General features: G+C 56.0%; 1 protein-coding gene across 1 annotated transcript in view; it reads right to left on the bottom strand.

Annotated features, from left to right (window-relative positions):
* Positions 1-4,362: 4,362 nt before the first annotated feature.
* PHF2 (PHD finger protein 2) overlaps positions 4,363-14,056 on the bottom strand; it is a 112,686-nt gene continuing 102,992 nt past the window's right edge. The window contains exons 18-22 of the mRNA XM_054387273.1: positions 11,420-11,697; positions 9,235-9,330; positions 8,267-8,376; positions 7,066-7,327; positions 4,363-4,451 (exon numbers count right to left, since the gene is read on the bottom strand). Of these exons, the coding sequence (XP_054243248.1) occupies positions 4,363-4,451; positions 7,066-7,327; positions 8,267-8,376; positions 9,235-9,330; positions 11,420-11,697 (835 nt within the window). The remainder of the gene's footprint in view (positions 4,452-7,065; positions 7,328-8,266; positions 8,377-9,234; positions 9,331-11,419; positions 11,698-14,056) is intronic.

Here is a 14,056-nt window from a genome sequence, read left to right on the forward strand (position 1 = left end):
TTCAAGTTGGGATCCTGCTGGCTGAATGCAGGGATCTGGGCAGTCAGGTCCCATGCCCTGGGCTACTTCCTAGAGGAGCTGGAGCAGCTGGCAGCTCTTGTCCCTGGATGGGAGCTGCAGCTCTGCACCAGCCTGTCAGTGCAATGTCCTCTGGACTGAAGCAGCTATGCTCTGTCATTATTCCTGGCTCGACAGGGCTCTGGGCAGCCTGATCTGGTTGAGGATGTCCTTGCTGACTGCAGGGGCATTGGACTGGACGAGCTTCGAAGGTTCCTTTCAGCCCAGGGCATTCTGTGATTCTGAGGGTGCTTTCTGCACGGCCGGGACTGTAGCCTTGCAGTGACCTCCCGGGGCTGCTGGCAGGTGCACAGCGCAGCGAGTCGCAGGCCGTTCGCAGCGCTGCAGGGAAGCTGGCAAAGGCCGCAGGTGCCGCGGAGCCCCGGGCGGTGCCAGACCTCACCACGGCAGGGCGCGCAGCTGCGGCTGTTCCTGGGCTCGGCACGCCCCCAGCTGGTGAAGAGCTGCTACTGCCGGCCCTGCCAGGCCGCGCTGCGGGACCAGCCCCCATGCACCGCCGCGCCCGGAGCGGGCGGCAGTCGGCGGCCGCAGGACACCTGCGGCACCATGGCTGACGTCGTCCACCACAGCGTGCGGTGCACTGGCTCGACACTGGTGAGGAGGAACAAGGTGAGGGCACACGTGGCACCAGGCTGGGGACTCTTGCTCCAAGAAGGACATTGAGGGCTGGAGCAGGTCCGGAGAATGGCAACCAAACCAAGGGGAAGGGTCTGGAGAACAGGGCTGGGGAGGAGCAGCTGAGGGGCCTGGGGATGTTTAGCCTTCAGAGGAGGAGGCTGAGGGGGACACCTTATCACCCTCTACAACTACCTCAAAGGAGGGTGGAGCCGGGGGGGGTTGGTCTCTTCTCACATGCAACAAGTGACAGGATGAGAGGAAATAGTCTTAAATTGTGCCAAGAAAGGTTCACGTTGGATATTAGGAACAATTTCTTGCCAGCAAGGGTTCTCAGGCACTGGAAGAGGCTGCCCAGGGAGGTGGTGAAGTCACCATCCCAGAAGGAACACGGAAAAAGTGTGGATGTGGTGCTGAGGGTGGTTTGGTGGCAGTGACTTAGCAGCAGTGTTAGGGTTGTGAGCTCTGGTTGTGTGGTTGGACTCCATGATCTCAGAGGTCTCTTCCAAGCTCAGCAGTTCTATGGTTCTACAAGGTCAGGATGCCATATGCTGGGTGGGCTTTGTCTCACCAGGTCTGAGCACCATGGGATGCTGCATGGGAATGTGGGGAGAGCCAAGCCCCTAGCAGCTGTAGGCACAGCACTTTGCCTATCGATACCCATCAGGGACATCACACTCAGACAGCTTTGAGGTGTGACTTGAAGAGAACACAGCCACAAAACCTGACCCATGCCACACATTTCAGATCCTTTAAACTTTCTTCTGAGCTTTACACATAAGAGTATGCACAGCAGAGCACCCACCAGCCCCCATGGAGCTTCAGCCTTGTCCCTGAGACATAAAACAGACATCCAAAGGACCATGTGGGTTCTCTCTGCAACTACCCAAAAGGGGGTTGCAGTGAAGTGGGGGTTTGTCTCTTCCCCTAGTAACAGGTGATAGGATGAGAGGAAATGGCCTGAAATTGTGACAGGAAAGGTTTAGGTTGAAGGAAAAGCTGCTTTGCTGCCAGAGTGGTCAGGGACTGGAACAGGCTGCCCAGGGAGGTGGTGGAGTCCCCATCCCTGGAGGTGTTCAAGAAACCTGTGGCCATGGCACTTGGGGACATGGTTTAGTGGCTGGTGAGGTTGGGCTGACAGTTGGACTGGATGGTCTTGGAGGTCTCTTCCAACCAAACCAATTCTATGATTCTATGAAAAGCCTCAGGAACACTGCTCCATGGCATCACTGGGAAGGCAGCACCTTGCAAAGGAGCTGCTGCTCACCTGCCCAGCAGCATGCAGCCTCTTGTGGCCATGCTGCTGCGAGTCTGTCAGTGCCTGAGCCAAGGCAGGAGTTTGCAGTCAGCAAACATGCTCCTGAGCCATGACATGTTCAGGGGGCACCCACCTGCTCCAGTACTTGTTGGAGGTGGAGGTTCATAGAATCATAGACTCATAAAATGGTTTTGGCTTGGAGGAGACCTTTAAAGATCGTCCAGCTCCAACACCCCTGCCAGGGGCAGGGACACCTCCCACCAGCACAGGTTGCTCAAGGCCTCATCCAACCCAGTCTTAAACACTTCCAGGGATGAGGTGTCCAGAGTTTCCCTGGGCAACCTCTTCCAGTGCCTCACCACCCTCATAGTAAAGAACTTCACCCTAATGCCCAATCTAAATCCACCCTGCTGTAGTTTAAAGCCATTGCCCTGCTCCTGCTGGCCACACTATTGCTGATCCATGCCAGGATGCCATTGGCCTTCTTGGCCACACCCCATGGTGTCATTGTCACCTGGCAAGGAAGCACAGCATGACTGGAGTTTGGTGCTGTGAGATGCTTACCTCTAGAGAGAGGACTCTGCCACACTAAGCTTGAGCCTTCTAGGGCTGGGCTGTCAGAAGAGGCAAGAGGTAGCTCTGTGTGGTTGGCTTGTGTCGCTGCCTGCATGATCTGGCCAAGTGCTGGAGAGAAGCCTAGGTGTGGGAGACGTGAACAGCCTTGTGTCAGCACTGCAGGAGCAGCAGTGGCTGCATGTCTGTGGCTATCACGCTCAGTCTCTCTTGTGAAGACCAAGGCATATTTGGAAAATGGCCTCAGGGACAGGAGGGTCAATCTGGCTCAAGGTGAATGGACAGCTGATGTTTCCACCACTGACAAGAAGGGGAAAGCCTCAAGCACCTGGTCCCCTCCCAGATGGATGGAGGAGAGAAAGGAGTGTATGTGCTTGCCCAGTGCAGGTGGTTGATGAGAGCAGAGAGGGATGGTGGGCAGACATGTCTGGATGGACTGTGAGGTATCTTACAAGAACACTCAAGGGCATGCCAAATTAGCCAGGGCTTCTTGTGGTGTTAGAGCAAGGGCTTTGGGCAGCAGCTGGGGCACTGGCTTAGCCCCCCAGGGTGTGCCTGCAAAGGGGCAATGGAGCTCCTGCTGAGGATGACCAGGCAGGGCACCCTGCTGGGCTGTCTGCCCTCCTTCCCCTGCTGTGGGTCCTTGCCCTCTCCTCCTCCTCTCCACCCGGAGGAACCTCGCAGCTACCTCTTCTCACCCCCCCTTACCCCCTACCCCTAGCCCCGTGCCAACCCCACAAAAAGGCCAGGCCCAGGCAGTTGTGTACAAAACCTGAAATAGTTTACTTTGCTTTCTTTTTTTTCTCCTCTTTTTTTGTTTGAACTTTGCTCTAAGTTTACTTAGATTTCGTGAAGTCGATACAAGAGCATTTGATATGAATCAGTAAATAAAACACCGTCATAGATAGATAGCCACGATAAACTTTGTTAGAAATGTACATGTCGCGAAAAAATAATAATACTACTAATAATAATCATAATAAAAAAAGCCGGCGCGACGCCCAGGCCGGCGGCAGCCCCTCGGGCCCCGGCCGCGGGTGGCTCTGGTTCCCCGCGGGCGCCGCGCCCCAGTAATGTGTGTATATAAACAAAGCCCATAAGAAATGTACAAATATAAAAAGCTACAAACATTAATAAATTACATCGTCACAAAACACGGAAAACACTCCACAAGGTGCTAGTAAAATAACTTGTCTTCCCTCCTCGTACAAGAAGTTACGCAAAGAGCTGGTACCGGCGGGCGGCGCCCCGGAGAGACTCTTCCCCTTATAAAAAAACCGGTGGTGGTTATTCCAAAAGCTATGTACAAGCTACATTCTAGGAAAAGGATGCTTCGGGAAACGCAGCTACGCAGGGCGACAGGGGGGTTGCCTGAGAAACGCGCCACCGCCTCACAGCCCACCCCAGCGGTCCCGGCCCGGACCCGCGGCACAGCCCGGAGCTGAGCCTCCCCCCGCCCGGAGCGGAGCCTCCCCGCGTTGCTGCCGCTGCTTTGCTGGCGGCTCCCCCGGCCTGGAGCGGGGCCTTCTCGCGTTGCTGCCGCTGCTTTGCTAGCGGCTCCCCCGGCCTGGAGCGGGGCCTTCCCGCATCGCTGCTGCTCCAAGGGCGGCTCTGCCCGAGGCTGGGCCGGGCCGGGGGGAAGCGGTCCCTTCCTCCGCAGCCGGGGTTTTAGTATTAGCTTTTTGCGGCTAGTCACTCTCAGCGCTCTGAGAAAGGACATCTATATTAAAAAATATTTATAGCAGGATTCTGTACACTCCGACCGCTGAAAGTTCAAAGGGGTTACTGTGTGCTGGCCCAAGCGTCAGGCGGCGCCGGGCTGCCCTCCGGCCCCGCCGCTAGAGCAGCAGCTTCCCGTTCCGGTGGATCTTCAGGATCTTGCCGAGCCGCTGCTTGGCCGTGGCCATCCCCTTCTTCGTGCGCTTTCCTGGAAGCAGAGCGGGGGAACGCGGTGAGGGCCCGCTCCAGCCGCACCGATGCCCCCACACCGGCTGCCTGCTGCGGAGCCCCTCCGGGCTGCGCCGCCGCCTCCCTGCCTGGCTCCTCCAGGGTGAGGGCCGTCCGGGGCCATCGGGGAGACTTGAGGAGCGCAGGCTCTGAAGAACCAGCAGCACTGGCAGCCTGGGCACACGGCTCACCCACGCCCAGGGACACAGCCCTCTGAACACACCCCGTTCAGGGCGGAGGTTTATTCCACCCCTTCTCTGCTGGGGGTCCTCCTGCCTCCACAGTGCCAGCCCTGGTGCCCTGTGCCCGGCCTGACACCACGCCTGGCCTGCTGCCCCTGGGTGACTTGTTTGCCCACAGGGTGACAGCCTCAGCCCAGCCACACCAGCACTGTCTTGCTTCTCTCACGGGAGAGGCTGCACACACACACACACACACCCCCGCCACCTGGCAGGCTGCACCTACACACTCCCAAGGCAGTCTGGGCACCCTGTAAAGGAAATCTGTGTGGCAGGGACACTGAACTCACATGCCAGCATGAGTCCTGGACCAAGCACTGCCCTGAGGACACCCCCTCCCTCCACCCATCACCCTGAGACCAGCCCACCTGCCATCACAGCTCCACACTGCTGCTTCCCTTCTCTTCCCCTAGTCACCTCCTGCAGCCAGTCTTGCCAGAGGACACTAAAAAGTGCACAGCCAGACACCCAGACAGGCACACCCAGACCTGCACACACCCAGGCACACAGACAGGCACACCCAGAGATGCACACATGCTTCCTTCCTGCAGCTTCAGGCTAGCACAAGACACTACAACACACCCGAAGTGGACAGCATTTGTTCCCTGTCCCCATACTGACGAGCAGACACCACCACCCTGAGCCCAGGTGCCTGCTTCTGAGCTGTGTGGCTCAGTGAGGTCTCTGCTGCCCTGGGACTGGTGCAGCTACAGTAGCTGTTTGCTGCCCCACCAGATACCACCTTATGGCCAAAAACTTCCATGGTTGCCAAGGCCGCTGGGACTGCTTGGCACCACCCAGACCCAGGCAGCCTTTTCTTTTCCTGTCATGCTGCCACTGGTGCAGCTGTGTGTGCTACCTGCAGAGACTCAGCTTCTCTCCACTCTTCCCATTTAGCATTTAACTCCCCAGCCTTGAAGACCATGACACTGTGGGTTGCACTTCCCATGGGAAGTTTCCTCATTTGTCATTCTTTTGCCTTACAATTTAAGACTGAGAGACCTTCCCTGAGCAGGTCCTAGAGCTCCCTAGTTCTGCTTCATCTCACCATCTTCTTCCACAGTTCCTTCATTCCCAGTGATGCCCAAGCTGGTAGCCCCCAGGCTCAATACTTTCCTGTGCTTCATGCAGAGAGATGCCCTGAAGTCCCCTTGGTGCCCTCAGATGACCCAAGACTCTGCACAAGGGGCCCTCAAAGTGCTCTCATCCTCGCAAGGTCAACCACTTCCTTTCTTGGCACATGGCTCCTTCCCTTCTCTGAGGACTGACTGACACCACAGGCCAAGGTGTGATCCATCTGCCTGGGCAGGCTCTCCTCACAGTGCTCACTGGGCCAGACTGGGGTTCAGCTCCATTCAGCACTCCTCTTCCCATCACATCTGCCACTGGGGCTTGGACCTGTGTCACTCCTGCCACCACCTCACCACAAACACCTTCATTCCCCTCTGGTTCTGCTGACTGCCACAGGTACTACCAGCCCCAGGCAGGACCCCAGCACCTACCCAGGGCTGTGCACATCCTCCTGCATGGCCCATTCAAGATGCTCTGGTGTGTTCCTGTGTGCCAGGACACAGTGCACTACCTCTCATTTCCTCCACTCAAACACAGGGGATTGTAGGAAACCTCTGCCACCCTGCCTCAGCTGCTACAGCAGGGCCTCTCCCAGCAGGACTCCACACTTGCTCTTCACACTGCATGGTGCCTATCCCGCTTCTGTCACACCTGCTGAGCACAGCTCAAGCAGAGGAGAACCCAACCCAGACTCCAGGACAGCCTCAGCTTTGTAATGTTCTCCCTAAAGCAGACAACAAGCGACCACTTCCTCTCTCTTGGCTGTGGTGGTGTCCTTGTGTTACTCCTAGGATCTGATACTCCCTTGCTGCCTTGTGGCAGCTCTCAAGTCAGGTCTGCAGATCTGCACTGCTTTATACTCTCTGGGGAGGATGCCCTCCTGTACAGGTCAGCACAGGTGCTGGTGTACAGACACCACCCCACCATGGCAGTGCCTGGCATAGCCCTGGGCAGAACAGACTTCACAGATGCATCTTCCCATGGACAGGGCTTCACCAAGCAGGCTGGGCTGTGATGTGAGCACTGCAGCCTCGGGGCATGCTCAGGAGAGCTTCCTAGCCGGGGAGGCCTCACCCCGGCACCAAGCAGCCCAGCAGCGTTTGGGCCCACAGTGCCAGGAGAGCCAGGGCCAGGGGCCCTACCTCTGCCCGGGTCTGACCTGCCAAAGCCCTTTTCCATACCCACGGCAGACACAGGCCATGAGGGCCCTGCAGAGGGCAGGGATTGCCTGAGCAGTTCACCTTTCCCCATTCCTACAGTATCACCCCGGGTGCTTCCCGGTACCTTTGGTGGAGGCATTGTTCTGCGAGGACGCGGAGGGTCTCCTCTGCGTGAGGAACACCCCGGGTGCCATGGGCTGCGATCCCCTGTTGGGCTGGGCGACCCCAAAGGTGCTGCCCCCCGCCGTGTACTCGTGATCCGTGAGGCTGCTGGCCTGGCACTCCAGCTTCGGCTCTGGTGAGCTGCCCTCCTCAGCCGCTTTGTTCGTGCTGGCGCTCGACAGCTTCTTTTTGGTATTTTTTTTCTTCTTGCTTTTTTGTTCCTCCTTTAAAATGACAAACATGAAGCTCAGGTTAACCCCAGAAGACCTTTAGCCATGGCAAGGGCTGGTGGTGCTTAGGCTCCTGACACAAGACCCTACACAGCATGCCTGGCGCAGAGCACCCAGGCTCTGCTGCAACTGCATCTGGCTGACAGCTCTGCCTGCTGCACACACTGCTGCCTTTCCTGCACCCACACCTGAGCTTGTGCAGACCCTCCTGCCTGACTTCAGTCCTCTCCTTGACGAAACCATCCTAGAGCTCTTCTACTCAACAGTAGGCATCACAAAGCCTGCATCACAAAACCTGTCACCAAAACCTGCATCACAAAACCTGTCACCAAAACCTGCAGCTCCAGCAGCTTGCCAAGGTGTTTCACCAACCTTGCTCCAGCAGATACTGTCACCTTCATGCCTCACAACATCACATTTGTGGGGCCTGTCTGTGTTAGGCACTTAGCACCTCCCTGACCTCTTTACAGCCTGGAGACTTGCCAACAGGCAGAGTACCTCCGTATCTTTGCTAAACTGCCCCACAGTTCCCATGCTTCACCTGATCGTTGGGAGTGAATAAATCCTTCTGCCTCCCAGCAGGCAGTTTCCACAGACAAGGCACCCATACCAGTCAGCCTCTCAAACATACATCACCATGAAGTCCACACACGCTCCTCCTGGGCACCCTGCTTCTCTCTTAGCCTGGTGGCTGTGCTCTCTCCCTCACACTCCTGCGCACCTCTGCTGCAGGGCCTGCTCTGTGCTGCGGTGCTGTCAGGTGTGCTGTGACACCCTCAGGCTTCCCATCCCTCTGATTTCCCCCAAGACTGCCGAGCCTTGTGTCAGTGTCATCAACAAACCCTGAGAAGGACTGCTGCTGCTCTGCTCTCTGGGCAGGCCTCAGCTGCTGGGGGAGAGGTCTCTCCTTGCCTGCTTCTCAGGCAGCCTCACCTGCTGGGACAGCTTTGCGGCGGCAGCGGCCAGCCCGGTCTCAATGGAGGCGACTCTGGTGCCCTCCCGCACCGGCCGGTCCTGTCGGGGCACCGAGGGGCCCACTCGTGCTGCAAGGCAAGCAGAGGCAGGTGAGATGCAGAACGTGCCCCTGCCAGCACAGGGGGCTGCAGGGCTCTGCCCTCCTCAGCAGAGGGCCAGGGGAGCTGCAGCCTCTGCCCTGCCTTCCCTGGGATGTGTGTGAAGGCAGGAGGTGCTGACAGCCTGCAGAGATGGTGGCCTGGGGAGAAGCTGCCAATGAAGGTGGAACACAGCTGAGCAGCTCCTCTGGCAGCTGAAGCCAAAGCCTGTACTACACACATGAGCATCACTGCCCAATGGACAGTGTCCATTGCCCCATCAGGTGGAGGTGGGCATGCAGTGTCACCAGCCGATGAGATGTGGGCTGCCTCTCACACACAGCAAGCTGCAGAGACTTCCCTGGTAACAGGCTATATCAAAAGGGTCTAAGGAGCCCCTGGCCTGTCACTGCCTCTGGTGAGCTGCAACCAAAACATCCTTGCAGACCACCAGCTTAGGCTGAACTTGGAGGAGACCATTTCCAAAGTCCCTCTTTACACAGCACTGAAAGGCCATGGCTACTTGTCCCTCTGGGGCTTCACTGTCAAACCACCACTGAGGTGGCCACCAGCAGTTCCATTACCAAGAATGGGAAGGAAAACAAACAACCCCTGGAGGAAAGAGCTTTTCCTGGCAGCTGATTGACAGAAGGTGGCTAATGCTGCTCAGCATGAGTCCCAGCACACAGTATCACCTCCCACTATGCTGCAAAGGATCCATCCTTCAGGTGATAAAGGAGTTGCTGGTGATAAAGGAGTGGGCTTGCAGTTTCCACCCTCCTTGACAAATGTCTGGTCTTAGGGACCTGCAGGGCCTGAGCCTGGGCATCACAGAGCAGCTGGACTTACCCGTTGGACTGTAAGGGGCATCATCTGAGCTTTTCCTTTTCTTTGAGCGGGATTTGAATACTGGATTATCTTCATCTGATTCCAGGGAAGGGTAAACTACAGCAGGAAACAAAGGCAACAGTTTCAGTGCAGGGAACAGCTCTGTCCTGTGGAGGCCACCGGCTCTGTGCATGGGTGGTGGCTGCAGGTGTCCCAGCTGGAGAAGCAAGGGCCCCCAGAAGCACCACCCAGTGCTGACACAGCTGCGACAGCTCAGGGGACTTGCTCCTGCTCTCCTCCCCATGTGGGGAGCAGCAGCTGCTGGCATTAAACTGTGACCAGTGCTCTTGGGATACACAGGGTAGCTTCCCAGGCAGGAGCAGGTGGTGTTTCCCCTGCCTGCAGAGCAGCAGCATGGATGGAAGAGCCAGGAACAGGTTTCCTTATCTCAGGCCAGGCTGCACTGAGCACACCTCAGCCAACCACCACAGTCAGCACCACACCTTCTGGCCTGTATGACCAGGAGAAAGTAAGACACAGGGAAAGCATCCAAGAGATGAACCAAGGGATGCTTCAGAGGCCTCTTGGATAAACACCAAGCTCTCTGGCTGGGCTTTGTCTCTGCCTCTGCTGTGAAGGTCCTGTAGCTTTCTTTGCAGGGCATTTGATATCTCACCAGCTTGTTACCTCTCTCTGCTGTGGGCATCACTGCAGCACCTGCCCACTGACACTGCAGCCTGCTGAGCAGCTGTGGCACAACCAGAGCCTCTGCCAGCCAAGCCTGCTCACAACAGAGCCTCTCCATTCCCCAGCAGCAAATGCATCCCTCAGCAGAGCACAGCCTTGGTCCTGTGTGACATCTGTCTGCAAACCATCTCCCTGTCTGACAGCTTCAGGGAGCTGCCCTTTCCCAAAGCACCTCCCAGCACCCCCACTGCATCCCACACAGGCAGTGCACCCTGGGAGGCTGGGAAGCCTCCTGCAGTGTCACAGGAGCTCCCTTTTGCCTTGGCACCTCTGTTGCACTGCACTTTTCCAGTCACAGCAGCTGATTTCTGATGGCCCTACAGACTCTCTGTGATGCAGCACAAACCTCTACCTATGTCTCACCCTCTTTGGGCCTTACAGTCCCTACCAGTCTTCAAAGTAATACTATTCTACATTGCCTCACTTCTTATACTCAAAAATGCTCCTGCAGGTTACTGTGGTGGAACTGCCCCATTATAATGGGACCTGGAGAGGTGAGCCCAGGCCAACCTCATGAAGCTCAGCCAAGCCAAGTGCTAGGTCCTGCACCTGGGTCAGGCCAATCCCAAGCCCAGGCCAACCTCATGAAGCTCAGCTAAGCCAAGTGCAAGGTCCTGCACCTGGGTCAGGCCAATCCCAAGCACAAATCCAAGCTGGGTGGAGAATGGACAGAGAGCAGTGCTGAGGAGAAGGACTTGGGGGTGGTGGGTGAGGAGAAGCTCAACAAGAGCCAGTGATGTGCATTGTAGCTCAGACCCAGCTGTGTCCTGGGCTGCATCCCCAGCAGTGTGGGCAGCAGCTCAAGGAAGGGGATTCTGCTCCTGTACTCCACTCTCATGAGATCCCACCTGTAGAACTGTGTCCAACTCTGGAGCACTCAACACAAAAAAGACATGAGGAGGTCCAGAGGAGGCCACAAAGGTGGTGATCAGAGAGCTGGAGCATGGAAACAGGCTGAGAGAGTTGGAGCTGTTCAGCCTGGAGAAGAGAAGGCTCCAGGGAGACCTTAGAGCTGCCTGCCAGTATCTGAAGGGGCTCCAGGAGAGCTGGGGAGGGACTTTTGACAAGGGCTGGGAGTGACAGGACAAGGGGTGCTGGCTTCAAACTGGAAAAGCTGGATTTAGATGAGACATTAGGAAGAAATTCTTCCCCATGAGGGTGGTGAGGCACTGGAACAGGCTGCCCAGAGGAGTTGTGGAAGCTCCAAGCCTGGAAGTAACCAAAGCCAGGCTGGATGAGGCCTTGAGCAACCTGGGCTAGTGGGAGGTGTCCCTGCCCATGGCAGGGGCTTGGACCTTTGAGGGTCCATTCCAACACAATGCAATCTGTGAATCTGTGGTTGAAGGATGTGGTGGGGAAGGGAGCAAGCACACCAAGAGGAACATGGGGAGCACCTGCAGACATGCACAGAGAGCTCCATGCAGGCCAGGCACACACAGATGGCTTTGCTCCTGCTCACCATAGTCTGAATCTTTAAAGCAGGCATCCAGGTGGTCCTGGTCCTCGTCATAATCCTCCATGTCGATGCTGTTCTTTGTGCTCTTCTTCAGTACCTGCTTGCTGGCATTTTTGTTGCCACCACCCCCTGTCTTTTTAGAGTTCTGTGTGGAGATGGAGTTGTTCTTTGCCTGGTTGGTGCCCCATGATGTTTGCAGGCAGGACTCTGATGACTGGAGGTTTGCCATGGAGAGCATGCCCTGGATGGCTTCCTGTGTGCTGGGCGAGGCAGGGGGCTGGCTGTGGGGAAAGTGGAGACACCAGAGCTGTTAGAGCTTCAGAAGCACACCAGCCCCTCCAGAGCTGACTCCTTTCACTACACACTCTTACTCCCAGAGGTTTCCTGGCCCCTGCCCCCTGAGCAGCTGGGCAGGCCCCAGGTGACACCACCTGTGTGATGCTGACAGCACAGCAGGCTGAGGCTGCTGCCCCAGAAGCCAGGAAGCTGTGTGGTTGGGCATGCCATGTTACTGGTGTTGCTGGTGGGGGAGGACAGGGGTCAGGTAACTTTTCAGAGCCTGTACCAACAACACAGTGTCTCCACAACCAACTCTGAGGGCTTCAGGGTCAGCACTGCAGAGCCATGTCCTGGGGGGCTTCCCCTAAACACTGCCAAGCAAGCAGAGGAAGAATTTGACCAGCTGGAAGGAAGTTCTTGGTTACCAGGCACAGTGCACACTGGGGGCTGCCACCACTTGCTGGAAGAGCACCATGGCACCACAGGGAGAAACACAATGCTACAGAGCAGGCTGAGGTCACACTGTGTCACTGCTGACTGGCATGCAGGCTCAGTGAGGTGGGAACTCACTTGCTAGGTGTAGGAGAGATGAGATCTCAGATTGGATCCATGGCCAATGTTACCAGAAGGAGCTCCAACAAGGCCAAGTGCCAGGTCCTGCACTTGGGGCACAACAACCCCAGTGCTGCAGGCTTGGGGCAGTGTGGCTGGAAAGATGCTGGCAGAAAGGGACCTGGAGGTGCTGATGGCCAAGCAGCTGAACAGGAGCCAGCAGTGTGCCCAGGTGGCCAAGAAAGCCAAAGGCATCCTGGCTGGGATCAGAAATGCTGTGTCCAGCAGGAGCAGGGCAGGGATTGTCCCCTGGGACTCAGCTCTGGGGAGGCCACACCTGGAGTGCTGTGTCCAGGTTTGGGCACCTCAATCCCAGAGAGATGTGGAGGTGCTGGAGCCAGGGCAGAGGAGGGCAAGGAAGCTGTGAAGGGCCTGGAGAATAAATCTTGTGAGGAGCAGCTGAAGGAGCTGGGGATGGTTAGTGTGAAACAGAGGAGGCTGAGGGGAGACCTCCTGGCTCTCTACAGCTCCCTGAAAGGAGGTTGTGCAGAGGTTGGTGCTGGTCTCTTCTCACAGGTCATTAGTGCCAGAACAAGAGGGAATGGCCTCAAGCTGCAGCAGGGTAGGTTTAGACTGGGCAGTAGGAAACATTTTTCCCAGCAAGAGTGGTCAGGGATTGGAATGTGCTGCCCAGGGAGGTGGTGGAGTCCCCAAGCCTGGCTGTGTTTCAAGGTGGTTTGGATGTGGTGCTTGGGGCTCTGGTTTAGGGGTGACCCTTGCAGAGTAGGGTTCTGGGTTGGACTTGGTGATGCTGAGGGTCTCTTCCCACCTGATTGACTCTGTGATACATCTCTGATGTATTGCTATGTGATACAGAAGAATGCAGAAGGATGCATCACAGAACATCAGACATTCATTCTGCAACAGGCAGAACACATCAGCAAATATTTCCAGAGCTTGAGAGTCTGGGCAAATAATGAAATGCAAAAACCTGGCTGTAGTAAAAGTTGTTGGCAGTGCTGCAGTGGAAGGCCCTGACACAGCACTTTCCAAGGCAGGCAGCAGCACCACATTGCTGCCTCTTACTTCATCTTAACTTAATCCACTGGAAACCATTACAGGACTCCAGACAGAGCAATGCACAAGCCAGAATGGAGCTTCTGGGCACTAATTTTATTTATAACTAATCCTGAAAATGAGTTAAGAGTGGTGTTAGGAGATAGGAGAACACTGAACAACTCCTTTAGGGAAGAGAGATTTTCATCCCTTCATTACCATGCCAGCTGCCTGAGCCTGAACCCTGGCTGAGGCAAACCTTGCACCATCTCTAGGAAATGAACAGATTCTCTTTCCAGGTTTCCACTCCCTCATCCCCATCCTCTCCCCAAGTGTTTCTGCACAGACTGGACTCTCAAAACACTGCAAACAGACCATCAAGCACTGACCACAAATGGGCAAACCTGAGAGGAACTGCCTCAAGCAACACAAGCCTCAACAAATAAATTGTGGAGTATGATCAAAACTTAAGAGTCCAACCACAGCCTGACTGGGGGGAGAAATGTCTCCAAGAGCCAGAGCTGCACATGGGGTAAAGTGTTTCTCATTAGGGCATGTGCTTGGCTGTGCTTCCATTAGAAGTATTTCAGCTTTCTAAGACGAAAAAAAAAAAAAAAAGGAAATCAAGAAGAGTCAGGAAGCAATTTTTCAGCTCTGGAATGCCATATCCCCTTTCTGTAGCTTCAGCAATGATTTACAATAAGCATTTCTGAAAGTAAACTGTCTGTGAGCTCCTGCCCCTGTGCTCCCTTC

Source organism: Indicator indicator, chromosome 15 (genome assembly GCF_027791375.1).
Source record: "Indicator indicator isolate 239-I01 chromosome 15, UM_Iind_1.1, whole genome shotgun sequence".
Classification (NCBI taxonomy): Eukaryota; Metazoa; Chordata; class Aves; order Piciformes; family Indicatoridae; genus Indicator; species Indicator indicator.